Genomic DNA, 17,054 nt, shown 5'->3' with positions numbered 1-17,054 from the left:
ACTACTCGCAAGCTGGGCGAGGACAGCACACCCACTTTCAACCTGACGGTGGAAGTGAGAGACAATGGAGAGCCATCGATGTCCTCATCAGTAGCCATCACTATTGCTGTGGTGGACAGAGTTTCCAAAATCATCCCTGATAGAAGAAGACACTTTAAAAGCCCAAGCAATTACTCAGAGGTCACTCTTTATCTCATTATCGCTTTGAGCGCCATCTCCTTCGTTTTCCTTTTCACACTCATTGGGCTTTCTATCATCAAGTGCTACAGATACAGTACATATGGGAGCTCCTGCTGTGCAGGGTGCTGTACTGTGAGAGAACGGAGCCCTGCTGAATTGTACAAGCAGGCCAACAACAACATTGATGCTAGATTGCCCCAAGGTTTAAAAGTGCAGCCCCATTTCATTGAAGTGAGGGGCAATGGGTCCCTCACTAAGACCTACTGCTATAAGGCCTGCCTGACTGCTGGATCAGGAAGTGACACTTTCATGTTTTACAATACCTGTGGCCCAACAGGAACTACTGGTCCCTCTGCAGTGGTGACTGAGAGGCATCTGACAGGACAAAGTGGGCAGAGTGCACAAAACCTGATCATACTTAGAAATGACTCCATTACTCCTAATGAGGTGAGGCTACCTTGGTAAATGGTCTGCACATTGCTCTGAGCAAATCTGTACCCAGGCAGAGGTTCCAACTGGGAAACTCAGATGAAGCATATTCCCTTAGGGGCTTGCTGTCACTCAGCTCTGACACTTGGTTATAATGAATCTAATCTATGCCATGCATTTTGTTTCTAGGTAAATACTGAGACTTTCAGGGTGCAGTTGGTAAGTTCAGTATATGCGTCTGTTGTTCGAGATTCACCTCATTTTTGCAGCAAATGCTGTACTGAGTGTAGCATCCTTCCCTGTCTAAAATTGCCTGCTGCTACAGAGTGCTAAAGAATGATATATCTAATCTTACAGTTTTGATGGGAAAACTCATTGCAGGAGAAAAAATAATCAGTGATTAGCTTTGAAATCAAAAGTGTACTTTATGGCAGTTATGAATGTTTGCTGTTCTGCTGTCTTCCTACCTAAGTAAATCTGTTGGATTTAGAAAAGAATATTATTGCAAGGATCTTGCTAATGTGGGTGTATTTTAGTTGTCTAAAAACTATCATCCCTCCTCTGATAATGTTTGTTCTACCCAATGCTGCATTTTCTGCTTTCTAGCCTGTGACAACCCAGAGACATCTTTGCAGAGAATTACAGCAAGTCACCATCATTAAGTTACAGTGACAACTTTGAGCCTGCTGGGTTCCTATTGAAAATTGTTAAATACCTATGGTTTGACCAGCCATGTATTAACCTTTGCAATGTTTTCCCACAGTGAGGAATTAATGGTTGCTTTATTCTGGCATGCAGGAAGCCTGCAGCTGGTGTGTTGTTTGCATGATCTGTGCAGTTCCCTTTTTACACATGTTGGGACTGAACTCAGCAGCACTCACAGGAGAGACTAATTCTGGTGCACAAAAGGAAAATCTTGCCATTACTGTGTGTTGTTTGTATCCCATAATTGGGATATGGGATTGTGGCAAGTGTAGGATCAGTTTGTGCATTAATGTGTGCTATGCCCCAGACAGGGGAAAGTCAAGGAAATAACTGGTGAGATAGAAAGGAGCCTGTCTTGTGTATTCTTGCCACAGAAATAGTACTAATTTATTTATTCATTTCTACTTTTTCACATATGAAGATGTTAGCATCTTTAGCAACTGGCTTTTGTTGAGCAAAGATGCCCATATCTTAAGGGCCAGCAAGTCTTCCATAAAAATGCTTTTAGTGAGTAATGATCATCCATTCAGCATTAATCCATTTAAAATTAATGCACTGTTTTTCTGTAAATCACAGTGGCAGGGTACAGGGGAAGTACTTTTTCCTCTTTCTCTGCAGTTTCTGTATCTTAACATTTTTCTGAGTGTAATAAAATGCCTGGAATGTGTTTGATATAGGAGGGAATATGGGACATGCTCTATAAGCATCTATGCTGAGGAATCAAGGAGTGAAATACACACTTCATAGCTGATTTTTGGGGTGGGAGGTGTGCAAGAAGAAAAGCAGTGAAAACGACTTCACTTTGGATGCAAGTAGGAAATCAGTTTAACGAAGAGATTCCTATCACATTTTGAGACTCACTCCATTGAATGCAAGGAATTAGCAAGTTTTGATTACCAGCAGAGATCAGGCAGTGGCAGAAAAGCCAACCCAAACTTGGAGTACAAAAGCAGAGAAATGTATAGCACAAACTAATGTATAGAAACAAACTAATGAGTGCTGCCTGTGTGGAGTTGTCATGCAAAAGGGGAATCAATTATTGAACTCATTCTGTGTGATTTAAACAGAGGTGAAGTTCTGACAAGTTTTACTCATCACAAATTCTTTGCTTTCTGCTTCTTAACCTGTCTTGTGGCAGGACAATCTATAAAGATGTATCAAGGCCATGTGCATATGAGGAAATGGCTGAATGTAATGGCACTCACTAATTACTAGTTCCTAGCTAATTACCCAGGGAAAGTCACATCTTTCCCCTGTTTCAAGCTCAGTGTTTGCACTGAAGATGCCATCAATTGCTTAGCAACACTGAATTCTGCATTTTAAGGATAATGATCTTTGCATTATTAGATTTCAGAGAACTGTGTTTCTCTTTTTAGTTAAAGTGAACTTTGAATCAGCCTTTAAGAGCCCGTGCCTTCCCTTGTGAGGCATAGCAAGGCAGTATTGTCCTTGCACCAATTTACAAAGTCAGTCTCTGATCTGTGTATTACTTTTGGATAATGTGAACAGGTCGTTTCTTTGTTTTCTTCCACACAGTTTTTGGAAATGGATTTTCTACTGGTTCATTGATGAGGATGGGATCAGTTTTGCTATGCACAGATAATCATACCTAGGGTTTTACAGTGGTTAATATTTTTTAAAATGTTGTTTATACAGTGAGAGGAAAATATTTCCAAGTAATTTGGGATTAATCTCAGTAACATTTGGGGCAATAAGTCTTAGCTCCTTTCATATTTGCTGGTAAGGACAAAGATGCTAACAATTACACTAAGTTGTGGCTGACTTTATTGGGCCATTAGAAGGATACAGTAGAAGTGCAAACAAGTGCATTAAGATTAGGTAGGGGTATTTCTGTACCTGGTGAAATTCTGACTCCTGTGTGGCTATTCCTTTTATACTGCCAGTGTTGTGATGGTGGAATGGAAGCTTGCTTCTGCAAGATAGCTGCTGCTTCTGTGCTCACCCTGCTTACCTGCACAGTCCTTTCTGGATTGATAAGTATGACTCAGACCAAGGGTGTTTTGTAAAAGAGGAAATGTACTAATGCAGCTGCACTGAAAATTCTGGGCATGGTTATTGCTGTCAGGAGGCTGGTGATAAGGGTAGCAGTGCAGGGTTAATGGATATTGCTCTCTCATCAGATAACTGCTGCAGAGGGACCAGGCAGGCAGTGAAGGCAAAATCAAGGGATAAAAAAAAATACTGTGGCTTCATTTCTGGTGCTGTGAGTGTTATGGGCAGCCTGGACTCCTGACTTTTGAAAGAGGGGTGCACACACCATGAAAAGGTGTGAGAAGTTGTGATTTTGTTACTGGGCACTGCTGCAGTGATGATCTGTCATTTTCAGGAAGGGTTTCAGTGCTTTAGTCTGGAGTCTGTTTCCTCAAATTCCTGTGAAGATGCTGAATGGTGTCTGGGTAGTGTCTGGTCCTTGGTTTTTCTTTTCATCATTCCCGTTTTGTTCTTACATCCTGAGCAGTTAAGCTCATTTCTTGTGCCTTGCATCTCATGACAGCCTTTTCCCTTCAATGCAGGAAATAACAATCAAACCAAAATGTTTTAACAGGAGTTTTCTGTCACAGAAGGCAGCCTGGCACGTTTTTAATTATCAAGTTGGGATACTGGATAGGTCTACACTCTTTTATATTATGCATTTCCTTGTACCCTTTTTTGTGTGGTGACACATGTGGATGAAAAAATATGATGTTTCATGTGTTGGTCAGAAAAAAGGTTGTTGCCCTGTGGACACTTTTAAAGAAAGTGGAAAAAACTGCACACTGATGGTGGTAAGACCCAGGAGATCCACTGGAATTTTACAGCAGAGCTGTTTGCTCTGCTTCTGTCTCTTTCTCTGTATTTTTTGCTTCAAAACCAGCTTGCTAAACACATGGAAAAAAAAAAAGGCAACAATGGAGTTGAACACATTTTGATACTGCTTTAAATGGAAGCATGTTTTGAAGTGTCTAAACCCAGTAACCCCAGAACATTGTTTGTAGCAGTCTGTCCAGGAGATTTCTCTCAGAGGATTTAAAGGTATTAATGGTGGAATGTCTTACAATCTCAGTTCAAGAACTTAAGCCTTTAAGAAATTCTCCAGCCCTGCTGACATTGAAAAGGTTAACTATAAATGTTTGTTCTTTTGTTTGATGGCAGTGTCTGAGCTGAGCAGGGACAGTGCTCTGTGCTTCAGGGCACTCAGGCACTGGGTTTGAGGCTTCTGCTGTGCCAGCAGAAATCTGCATCCAAGATTAGGCAGAGGTGTTTTCCTCCTCTTGGAACTCATTAAATGTACTTTACAGAAGCACTTGTCTGTTCCCTTCGCCTCAGTTTTCTCAGAGTTAGGAATGCAAATGAACATTCCCAGACTTTGGGCTTTTGAATTACACCCTTTTCCAGTTTCCTTTTTGATTTCTTGAATGATAAACACATTTTAAAATAGTTTGTTCTCCATATCAAGTTAATTCTAAACATTTACAGAAGGAAAGCAGGAATAGAAGCCTCTGTTTCCTCATACCTGTCAGCATTGTCTGACTGGAAAATAAGCAGACCCTTATGTGGTTAGTGGTTCTAAAAGGCTTTTATTAATGCTTCAAAGCAGATCCATTTGATAAATATACCTTATGTCATTCTGTTGTGCATTTGTGTGGAAATCAGAATGAAGCAGGATGTTTTTAGGAGCCTCAGCATCTGGTAACTGTTTGTAAATATTTGATTCATGCTTCAGTACCTCAAGCAGGTTTTGTTCTAGCAAGCACTGAAGTGAAAGGTAGTGTTTGCCTTGATCCATTGAATATGGGATCTGGGCAATATTTTAAAAATCAGAAATTTCTTCTACCCCAGGGAGAAATTCTTACTGTATTAGATAAAAAAGAGAGCTGAGGAAAATGTTTGTAACAATACATTTTCAACTAAACTTATTCTCCACAAACCAATGAAACAATTCTTCAGTTAACCCACTTAAAACAACTGTGTGACATTTTCCATGAGCTCTCCTGCTCCTAAGATGGCTCTGGTTTACATTATACATTCCCATTATCAGATTTCCCAGTGGGGTTGGTTGTTTATGACCAGAACCATTAATTTCTGTGGTTATGTGGTTGGCAAAATGTGAGCCTGGTGCCTGGAAGAAGCAGCAGGAGCAAACTGGTGTCATGAGGTGCAGTGACAATGTGCCTTTTCTAGGCACCTGGATAGATTCTGCCTCCTCTCACACTATGATGATGATGTTCTGTAACTGAATCAGGAAAAGCAACTGATGGGAAAAAAGGGAATGGTTTATTACTGCTGTGCTGGGTCATGGGATTTCTTTCACCTGCTGACAGGACTGCTGGACTTGCTATGTGACTTCCCAAAATCTCTGAGGAAAGTGGAAAGCTAAAATTACCTTCAACCTAGTGGAATGTGCTGGATTGTGATAAACGGTCTTGTAATGAGTGGGGAGGTAAAAGGAACAATATTGTCTCCATCAGCATTGTGTGACATAGTGAGAATGTGGGGATTTACATCTGGAGAGCACCTGGACCCCTTCAGAGCCTGTGTTCTTCTGTGTGCACTCACACAGCTGTGCCTTGTCCTGGTGGGGTTGGTTTGGGACACACTGCACTGCTCACAGCCACATCTGTGACAGGGCTTTGCAGAGGAGCCCTCTGAGAGCTGCTGTGCAGCCCCTGGGACTGCCTGAGGACCCAGCTCCACTCTGAGGTGCTGTCCTGGCAGGTTCAGGGAGGGCTCTGGTGAGGGTGGACTGTTCTTAACCAGAGATATAAACCAACCCAGCCTTGTAGACTGTGAATTCCTCTTGGGTTTCTAAGAAGCAGCCCTGCTGCAGCTGAGCTGGGGAGGGAATAGGTTTAGAACAGAATTGCTGAATAGGTTTGCTGCTTCTGCTGTGCTCAACCTCTGTTCCTGGTCATACTTTATTGCTTTTCTAGTCCAGTCTCATTTAGAGAAGTATTGGAACAACTTTTCACTTATGGCCAAGGGAACTGGAAGAATTACAGTCTGTAGCAGAACAAAAGGAGAAGGCAGTTATGCTGACAAAATAGAAATTTCACTGATTTTGTCAGTTGCAGGACAGTGACCTGTGGTAACACAAGTGTGGGACAAATGCTGAGCTCTGAAAATACCCAGTCAAGCAGCAAGCACATGGTAAAACTGGGTGAAAATAGGTCTGCACAAAGGCAGGCTGCTGCCCAGCTGGCTTGTGCTCTGGTTCTTCCTCTAATGACTTCACAAAGAAGTCACAGATATTGATTTTTTCATAGTTTAAAATACCCCAGCCCCTGACAGTCAACTGTGGCAATAGTTCCACCTCCAGAGTGCATTTTTTCTCATCCTTCCTTCTTCTGCTCCTCTGGGAATAGCACTGCAGCCCTACCCAAAGAGTCATAGCAGAGAGAGAACTGTTTGGGAGGAGCCATAAAGTGCCAGAGTTTCTGGACAGAAATCCTTGGAAATACCACTCTCCTCATTTCTCTTATATTGACATGTGAAGTCTTGGTCCATGCATGTGAAGTGAAAAAATGTTTAATTTCTAACTGAGTTTCTCCTGCCACCATCATCCATATAAGATCTGATGTCCGATTGCAAACAGAACAGAGATTTTTGTTTTCTAGTCAAGATTTGGAAAGTTCTCATCCAAAACCCTAAAATCTGTGTACTGTGAGTGAGTGGTCGCTTTCCTCATTTCTCACTCCCACCCAACTCGTGTCAGACTTTTCCAGTGCTTTCATGTAATCCCACTTTATCTGTGTTTTGCCTGGGACTGGTAAGATTCCTCCTCCTCATATTGCCCACAAGCCTGTACAAGTTAATAACCTGCACCTCTCAAATTGCAAAATAGAACAAGAAGTCCAGCAGTTCCCTGCTAAAAAAAAAAATCCCCGAGCAGAAGAAAAGACAAATCCTCTGGTGTCAGCACCCTTCATACTCAAGAAAGGCAAACTCAGGAGAGGCTCTGATCAGTCTGTGGTGTTCTCTATCCTCTTTCATTGACTGTTACTATGTGTTTGACTTTAGAGTTGCTTTGACATCCCTGGGACTGGGGCCAAAATGGAATTAATCAGAAAAGACTAGAACCATGCATAATGGGCTTCTTGTCAAACCACTTTCTGCTAAACTCAGCAGAACCTAAGCATGACAGAGAACAGGGGGCTAAATGGGAAGGAAATTGCTAGCAGAGATGTTTAATGTGTGGCTGCAAGCAGCAGCCCCCTCCTCCCTTTTGTGTAGCTCAGACCATAAAGAATACTCATGTGTGCATCATCCAAGAGCATCTCAGCCTTGAGTGATGCTGGACCTGGGAAGTGTGGTGATAGAGCAATACTGTAAGTTGTAATTGCTCCATTTTTGTTTGAATAAAACCTATTGATCTAGGGAAAAGCATATGCCAAACCTCAAGAGGAAAGATAGAGTTGGCTTTAAATAATTTAGAACATTCAACACTTTCTTTTTCTCTTTCAAGTAATGGGGTCAAATTCATTCCTGATCTGACTCCAATAATTTGAAGAGAATTAAACCATTACTGTCATTTATTATTTGTGTGATTGGCACAGTGCAAGACACATCAGGAATGGATGCAGTCCATTATGTTTTTGGATATAAGTTCTGTCTTTGGATTCCAGTGCCTGAACTTAAGCACTCACTATAGTATCACCTACAGAATAATGTTTTTAGTATCCTGAGAAATAACCTTGGTATGTCCTCAGGGCTTAATTTTAAGGGACCTGAGCTTGCACTCATAGGCTGGAGTTGAAAATTACAGTGACAGTCCCCTGACAATGTGAAAGGTATTTTCTGGGAGCAATTTTTGATCAACAGATGATTTCTTAATTAACTCCTTATTTAGCAAGTCATGCTGCAGCACATCAGCATATGCTGAGGTTTGTTGGTCAGAGGGCATTGCTGGCTATTTTCCCCTTCTACCTTTTATGCCCTCTCATGAATATGGAGAATCTAATAGGTTTTGGTATTATGGACATGTCTGTCCTCAATAAAAGACTTGCTGCAGTCTGCAAATCTGATACCATCCATTGCAGTCCTCTGCAGTACTCTGAATTCCAGCAGAAACCTCACTGCTCCACATCCCCTCACATTTATACACCCTCAGGCAGATAATATTCAATGCAGGAGTCTGAGTTTCCTCACCTTATCAGGTAAACAAACAATATATTTTCTGGATTTCTGATGTTGTTTTCTTATTTTATCCTATGCTCAAAATGTTGATGAATGTATGAAATAGCTTTCCACCAGTTTGCAGCATTAAATGTTGTTCCACAGAGATCATCTCTAGCCACAGGCCTTGGTGTGCAGACGAGTTTATTGCACAGACACTCCTTGTTTGCCCATTTGAAAGTTTCTTTAAATTTATAGGATGATTTGGCAATTCACAAAAATTTGCTATATCCATATAGGTATTTCTGACAAAATTAGCCAGATGCAGATGTTTCCTAGCATGTTTTACTGCCACTAACAGCATTGTCCTGGGCTTTTGTTTCTACAGCCAAAACACCCCAACCCGGACTGGCGCTACTCTGCATCCCTGAGGGCAGGAATGCAAAGGTATGTGTGCTGTTCTCCAGAGAAGGGGAATTCTGTCCTTTTCCTCTGTGAAAAGGACAAAGTTTCTTCTGATGCCCTAGACTGATGATATCTGTGCTGAGATGGAAAGCACCTGAGTTCTGCTGCTGTCACTTCCAATCTCCACATGCTACAAATTCAGTCTGACTTGCATCCTATGCTGTAGAGCTGTGCTGTTCTTTCCTTTTACCTTCTGCTTTTGTATCCATTGACTGTCAAGGCATAATTGTTCCAATTATTGAATCATTTAATTGTCATTATATACTTTTTGTTTATTTTAAAGCTCCCTGCAATCATCAGTGCTGATGTTTCAATAGTCACTCTGCATTTCCATCTTGTTTCTCATTACCATAAAAGTAGCTGTTCCTGCAGCAGGTTTATTAACTACATGCTGCAATCAAGAAGATTAATGCAGTTGAAAGGACTTTTTGAAGATATGAGATGGATTTTCAAAGCAGGAAAAGTGAGGCTTTTGTCCAAATCTCTTTAGACATCTTTGAAAATCCACTGCCTAATACCGCAAGCAGTCTCTGCTATAATTTTCTGCTCAGTACACTTGGATAAAGAGAATTACACTAAAATTGCAACTGTAGAGCCTAAATCAAACAGTATTTTTGCTCTCCCTGAGTAGACTAGAAAACTGATTCTATGTTCAGGTGTAATCTGATGTGATTGATAAGATTCCTGTCCAGGTGTAAAGGCAATTCTGAGGCTGCAGCCATTCCCAGTGGCATCACAAAGTGCAGCATTGTATGAGTTTCTCAGAATTGTTGGTGCAGTGGTGCTGTACCTTTAGCCAAGAGTTTTTATGAGATTAAAGTTCTAAATTCAGAGTCACACTGTGCTTCATGTGGGTGAGGACACGGAGTGACTCCTCTGACTTTGAGATGCTGTGTAAAAGGGAATCTCAAGGACCACAAGCAAAGGAAGACAGAGCAAGCTTGACTTTGTGGCCTACAGGACAAGCTCTTTTCTTTCTTTTATATTCCTGCTGTAACTTTCAATTTTTTTTGTAATCCATTACTGCAAAATCAATGCACAGTCTGAGGAGCAGGATCCTGAAGAAGGAATTCCACCTACCTGAGCATTTTATCTCCTGGTCCTGAGTCAGGGATGCTCTTGTGGATCCACACTCCTTTCTATACAAAGTACAAGATCTTATCTGAAGCTACTTGAACAATTAATGAAAAGCAAGAGCTTATTTTAATCCCACAAGACTAATGGGACCCTTCTGGGAAATTTTACATGTTCCTCTGCTCTCTCACATCAGCAACCCCTGTCCTTACCTGAAATCTCAGGTTCTGAGCCTGTGTGCCCTGCTCAGCTGATGGTTTTCATAAAATGCTGATTTTTTTCATAAAATTTGTAGAAATGTGGTGCCCTGTATGTCTGCCACATTTGGATGAAACTGTCCCTTAAATTCAGCTGGAAGTGTGAAAGGGAGTGTGAAGCCCATGAGCAGAGACCGGGACACAGCCCCGGAATCCTGTTTCTCTTAAGGAACAGCATATAAACATCAGACTTGGTTTTGTATTAAAATTTGCAGATTTGTATTTAAAATAGCAGATTTTTTTTCTTTTCTTTCCATGTAACGTGCAAATTGGTGCTTTTGATGCCCAGTAATCATGATGTACCCTGTAAAGTTTGCTGTATTAGTTTTTGCGTTTGAGAAAATGCATTTCTCTTCCATTGCTCACGAGAAATGTGCAGTAACCCAGGAAGGTGGGATTTGTAAAAATGGCATAATGACAGAAGCTCAGAACTAATTCTGCTAACTTTTTAATAATTTGCCAAATGTTGCTACATCCTAATAGCAAAGATGTGTCACTTCCTTATTAGTGCCTCCCATTCAAAGACAGCAGTGTCCCGCAGGTGTGTTTGTTTTATATTTTATTCCACAACTGGGTTTTAGTAAATAATTAAAGGTATTTTTTGCAAGTCAAAGCAGCTGCTTCTCATGCTGCTACCATCATGCAGTACTGTAGGAGTAGCTGCACAAAGATAAATAGTTATGAACTTTAAAGAGTAGCAGGAAAGGGAAGTGCTGTGAAGTCCAGGGCAGAAGGGAACTGTATAACCCAAGAGTGATATTTGCTTCCAGTGCTGTGCATATGGAGGAGGCAGGAGTCCTGCGTGGAGGAGCAGCAGGGCCTGACCAGCAGTGGCCAACAGTGTCCAGTGCTACAGCAGGTAAGGATGTGAAATCCAGAATATTTGTCAAGAACTGATGTTAACTGCACTAGACCTCCTAATGCTGTAGTTACTTTTTGCTCTGTTTTATATCAATGAGTGAAGACCCTCAGATAAGCTCAGCTCATCAGAGCATGGTGCTAATAACCCCAAAGCTCTGGGTTCAGCCCCTGTATGAATTCCCATTCCCTGAGGACTCAATATCCTTGTGGGTACCTTCCAACTCAGAATATTCTGTGATCTGGATATAAAGTTCTTGTAAATTATTCTGTGGAATTGAAATAGAGAGGAACAATAAAGCAAAAACACATCTTTTTCTTTACTCAGTCTCAATTGAGCATTGGAGATAAAAGTCCCTGATCCCAGCTTTCACCCTGCTTTTGGAGGTCGCTGGTTTGTGTAATGGAATAATGGAATAATGGTTCAGTTCTGATGTGTGTATTCAGGTGTGTGCATTCCAGAGCTGGTTTGCCCTCCATTTCAAAAGAACAGTAAAACTGGGCTAGGAGCTTATCAGTTTTCCCTTTGTTATTTTTACAAAGCCAGTAAGTATCTTTGAATGTCTCTTCTCATTTTACTTTTCTGTGGTGAAATCAGACCTAAATTTTTGCTAGCTATTTTCATTCACTCATACATGAGGATGGAAACTAAAATGTTATTTATTTGTCAAAATAAATGACAAAAAGCATGGTTTAGAATTTAGCTTCATTTACTCTGTCACTGACTGATGACTTCACAGCAAGTCAATAAGAATTGGCAGAAGGCTCTCATGGAGTTTAGAAAAAAAAAATCAACTGGATGTTTTGTAGTGCAGACAAAAAAAATATTCTCACTTTTTATTTTGGAGCAGGAATAATATAGAGACATAGAGGAGCAGTCAGTCCCTGTTTTCAGCCATTTTCAGCAAAACTAAACTGTAAATTCAGTGGATGCCTGTGGAGGGTGGTGAGCCCTGTATGGCAGCTCTGTGAGCACTCAGTCAGGAATTGACATGAGGAGTGATGCCCATGTCACAGAGGCAGCTCAAATGCTGGGCAGTGGGGTCTCCAGCAGCAAAAATGATAATTACTTCATTTAATCTTTTGGTGCAAACGTTTCTTTCTATTTAAATGGGATTTTCACCTGGATAAAGGGCTGAGGAACAACCTGAGGATTTGCAATCACCGTTACAACATCCACAAATTAATGGTGCCCAGCAAAACCTGCACTGGTCTTGCAGAAGAGCTGTTTGCAGAAACAGATTTGGGAATTAATTTAATATATCATGGAGCCCTAGGCTATGATCAGCTAGGGGTTTGAGTGCCCTTCTTTCTGCTGCAGGCTTTGCAGGAACACACAGCCTTTGCAGAATATGAGGGGTGTGTGACTGTTGAGTTTGCATTTGAAAATGTCACCACAAGAACACTCCAACCTTTCCAAAGGCTTCCCTCAGGCTTTGGCTGCACTGATCATCCTTGACTGAGCACTCAGTGCTTTGCCTCATACCCAGTTCAATATGGATGCAAACATTCTCCCAGATGTTTTCATGCTGGTGCTGCCAATTTCCAAAAGCACCTGAATCTAAGTGCAAAGGTAGGATGGATCTGTCATCTGAGGATGTGCAGTGGCATTTGGGGCCCAGAGCCCTGTTCCTCTATCTAGAGTCCTGCTTGCTATTCTGTTTTAGGTCTTATCATTTTGGACTTGCTTTGTGAACCTGAACATCTCTTTGTTTGAGCAGCAGTAACCCTTGGCTCTTATTGCTGCTTCCTTCCATGACCTGTGAAGCACTTGTGCAATGAATGGATCCCAGCACAAAGAAGATTTTGGTTTGTCTTTGTGCCCTCCCAAGGGATTAGTGACCCTGATGTTACATTCATTAGACTTTTTTCATTTTTTTGTGCTGAGTTTCAGATAATATTCTTCTCCTCTCTTTGTAACCTAAAGCTTTAGATGTCCCTGGTCCTTAACAGCAAACAGGTGTTTCATGGAGAAATCTCAGGATTAAAGGTTGTGTTAGCTTTTGTAACCTCACTACATCACATATTTAGCAAATTACTACCTCTGCTTTAGAATCCTGCTACAGTTTCCCACAGATATCTCTTTCAGTGCTCCTTTCCTTCTTTGGTTTAGGTTCAAGATTTGTAATAATAAGTCAAGTGTTAAATCAGTAAATCCTTAATTCCTAATATATGGCTGAACTCCAACACCATCATGTTTTTCAACAAATATATGTTCCCAAAAAAAACCTGGTCCTTATTTGACTGACAGCATTCCTGTTGACTTTACTGAATATTTCATCCATGCAAAGAACAGTGAATCTGGATGTGGCATTTTTAAAATTGTGTTTGCATCTTCTCAGGCACCAGTCCAACCCATTGCAGGTTTGCAGCTGGGAGACTTCTGGGTGAGGTGGGACAAGAAGGTTCAAACTCCCTCTGGCTTTGAGTTGAGCTCTCTGGGGCATCTTGTTAATCTCTCACATGCTATATAGTGAGATCAGGGAATGAAGACACATTTCTGGTTTCTGCTTCATGTTCTTTGGCAGTTTTTGCAATTCTGTCAGATTTTAGATGACCACTAATGTGAGTGAACTCTGTTTTTTTGATAACTAACTCAGAATAAATGGAGCTTGATTGGCAAAAATGGTGAGAGCTCAATACAGAAACTAAGATGAACAGAAATTTTGCTCTAGACATAAAACACTGAAGATTTCTGAATAAATCAGAGTTATGAATAATTCAGAGCTTAGAGTTAGCAGGCATTAGACAAATCCATGTGTATTTCTCTGTGCTGCTGGTTCCAATCTACAAAACAGAACTGGTGTAATGCAAATGCTTCAAAATGCATTTTTTCTAGACAAAACCAGTCTAAAGATGCTTTCATAGCACATGCAAGACTCAGGAGAACAATGAGGATTTGTGATGAAAAACAGTCATGAGAAATTTCAACTCCTGTAGTCAATGTAGACTTTATATGTGTGCAGTAAATCAGACACTGGGCCACACACTATATGTAGAGAGAGGAAAATAAAAGACTTCCATTCAGACAGTTCTGTAAAAGAGGAAAGGATTTAATGATAAAATCTGCATCTGAAATCTGTAAGTGTGTAGGTGAAGCTGTGGGTGAAATACTGGCATCCCTGAAGTCCATGTCAATAGCCCACAGACTTTCAGGAAATTAGGATTTCAGTGTCTGCCCTTATAAATATGCACAAGAGACATAATTAAGATTGCCTAGGCAAATGCCATCCTAAAATACACTCATTTTTTTAATTCTGATTTTGCTGTGGTAGCATTCTTCTAAATATATCTGCTATTTCTTTTCCTTTTCTCAGGGAATTAGCTGGGGAGGAGAGGTGGTAACACTGTTTTGTAAAGCTTCAACAGGTCAATGTCCTTCCTGTGCTGGGGCCTCAGAGTTATTTCAACCTGTCTGCACTGCCTGGGCTCTCCCAAGGACAGAAGGACAGCAAACAGACCATCATGGACTGGTTGGCAGCATTGCAGGAAGAAATTGTTCCCTGTGAGGGTGGGCAGGCCCGGGCACAGGGTGCCCAGAGCAGCTGTGGCTGCCCCTGGATCCCTGGCAGTGCCCAAGGCCAGGCTGGACAGGGCTTGGAGCAGCCTGGGATGGTGGAAGTTGTCCCATGGCAGGGGGGTGGAACAAGATAATAAACAAGATCCCTTTATACAAACCTCTCCGCATCTCATCACCCCAAATCTGAATATTTCAGCATTTGTCCTCTGAAATTTTTGTGTCTTACAACTTTCCTGGTTTTATTCTGTTTTTCCTGCTGTTCCTTACTTCCTGCCTGTGACCTTCTCACATGGACCATGCTAGCTTAGGGATATTCCTTGTCCACATAGTCCTGGGCTGCCCTGGGTTTACACTGGGAACGACAATTTCCCTGGAATAAATTTGTATTGCTCTCAGAGGAAGGTTACTGATGGAATCACCTGGAATGCAGATGAGGTCCATTGATGGGGCATGATATGCAGAATAAGTTAAGAATTCAGAAAACTAAATGTGAACCAACTATAAATATATCAAATTAAGCAAAATTTCCTGAAAAATAAAGTCAGTCTTGCTGGTGAGTTTTGTGCTGCTGTTCTGGGGTAGGGTGTTGTGAACAGAACAACTGTGGGAAAACTGTGAAGAAAGGACAGGAGTTCTTGTGTGGATTATAAGAAAAAATGTGCAAGAACGCCTTGACAAGGAAAGAAATAATTATAATTATAATTATCCACTATTAGTTGTGGTATTCCCAATTCTCTGTTTCACAGACTAATTTGGATGCCAAGCAAGTAAATCCAACCTGAATAAGATTATTATATCTGAAAGAGATACTTCATTCCAATGAAACTGTGAGAAGGGCCCAGATGAGATACAGGACAATAGTCCAAGGAGAAGAGATCTGAGCAGATAATCCTAAGGGCATGAGACAGGACACTATTATTTAATGAAGGGATGGGACCACAGTTGGGCCAAAAATGATTTATTGCTCAAATAAACATCAGTCTCAGAGGCTGTGAGATTTAACAGAGCAAGCAGTCAGCCAGAGCTCAAAATGGTCACAAGACAATATAGAACTTTCTAATGCAATGGATAGTTGCTACAAAGTTTTTTTTTTTTTTTTTTTTTTTTGCTTTTCTATAACCTTTACTTAATTTTGCTTCACTGTGGATACTTTTATCCATTGCCTTCTCTCTTGCATGCACACAGGTGCTTCTATTATAACCTCTAAACTCTTACCTTACTCTGTACAACCACACCCCTACATTATAAACCCTTCACCATCTTATTAATACAGTTTTTTACTTACTTAAGGCATATTCTTACTTACAACTATAGAAACATGAGTTTCTGCTTAATATTAGTGTATTATATTTTTACATCAATCCAAGCTTCTCCTAAGACTGCAGATCAAACCCTTCAGTGCCTGTGGAAGTTTCTATCTTTCCACTTCCCACTTCACAGCAGTAAAAATCTTGCATAGAAAGGTGAGCACAGAGAATCTGGCAGAGAGAAACAATTGGAAGACATGCTAGAAGGTCTGCAGGAGGCAGATTCCAAGGGAATGGCAGTGTTGATTTTTAAGTGACTACTGAGCACAGGTCACTGGAAAGGAGATTGGCACCCTGGGCTTGGGTAATCGGTTGTGATGAGTGGGGCAGAGAGCTGCACTGCAGTTGTTCTTTTCATGGAATAACCATTTGACATTGTCTGCATCTTTGAGTCCATGTAACAGCAGCACAGAAGGAATGGAAAAAGTGTTTTGAGGGGGGATTGAGTCTCACTGTTAGAACAGACACTGGTCTTGAAATCAGGCAGGCAATACAGGAGAAGCTGTTAAAGGCCCCACAGGAGAGTCACAAAGATCTTGGCCACTGAATTAATCTTCTAAAAATCCAGTTTAAAGAGAAAGAGCCTAGGAAAATAACTCACAGAGTGATGAGACCTAAGTTGTAATGTTTCATATGATACAGCTTTACACTGTGACTGTGTGTAGAGGACAATTTCTTCCTGAAATGTCAGTGAATTTCTGTTCTCCTTCTTCAAATGACCTTCCTCATCTAGAGAAAAAGGGTGTGATCAAGACTCATCAAGCAGTCACTGCAAAGAATGTGCAGGGGCTGAAAGTGCTGTTTCTTTGAGACTGTTAAAGGTTAATTTACAAATAGCAGCACTGCTCTGGCTGAGCTTTAGCAGTTCATTGATTAAAGCTATAAAAGATAATAACTAATTAGCAACCCAGAATACAAAACCAGGTTCTTGGTTTGTTGCAGAATGCTGCAGCTGTTTAAAATGGAAGGAGCTAGAAAATGCAGCTGTGCTAGAGACTCTCCCTGTTTTTTAAATTAATAATCAGTTTTCTATGGAATTTCATAATTTCAACCTTCAAAACCAGAAATATATAGAAAGCTGAATATCAGCCCTAAAATTTATATCTTTGGTCGAAGAAACACTGTGATAATATATGGAATATTTTA

The 17,054-nt window shown here is 40.9% G+C and overlaps 1 protein-coding gene across 6 annotated transcripts in view; it reads left to right on the top strand.

Annotated features, from left to right (window-relative positions):
- LOC134424629 (protocadherin alpha-C1-like) overlaps positions 1-17,054 on the top strand; it is a 209,378-nt gene that overhangs the window by 159,788 nt on the left and 32,536 nt on the right. For all 6 annotated transcript variants that reach the window (XM_063168516.1, XM_063168514.1, XM_063168513.1 and 3 more), the window contains exons 2-3: positions 8,816-8,874; positions 10,994-11,082. In XM_063168516.1, coding sequence (XP_063024586.1) covers positions 8,816-8,874; positions 10,994-11,082 — 148 coding nt within the window. The remainder of the gene's footprint in view (positions 1-8,815; positions 8,875-10,993; positions 11,083-17,054) is intronic.

This window comes from Melospiza melodia, chromosome 14 (genome assembly GCF_035770615.1).
Source record: "Melospiza melodia melodia isolate bMelMel2 chromosome 14, bMelMel2.pri, whole genome shotgun sequence".
Taxonomy (NCBI): domain Eukaryota; kingdom Metazoa; phylum Chordata; class Aves; order Passeriformes; family Passerellidae; genus Melospiza; species Melospiza melodia.
The sequence above is the reverse complement of the archived record's forward strand: the minus strand, read 5'-3'. Positions and strand labels throughout refer to the sequence as shown.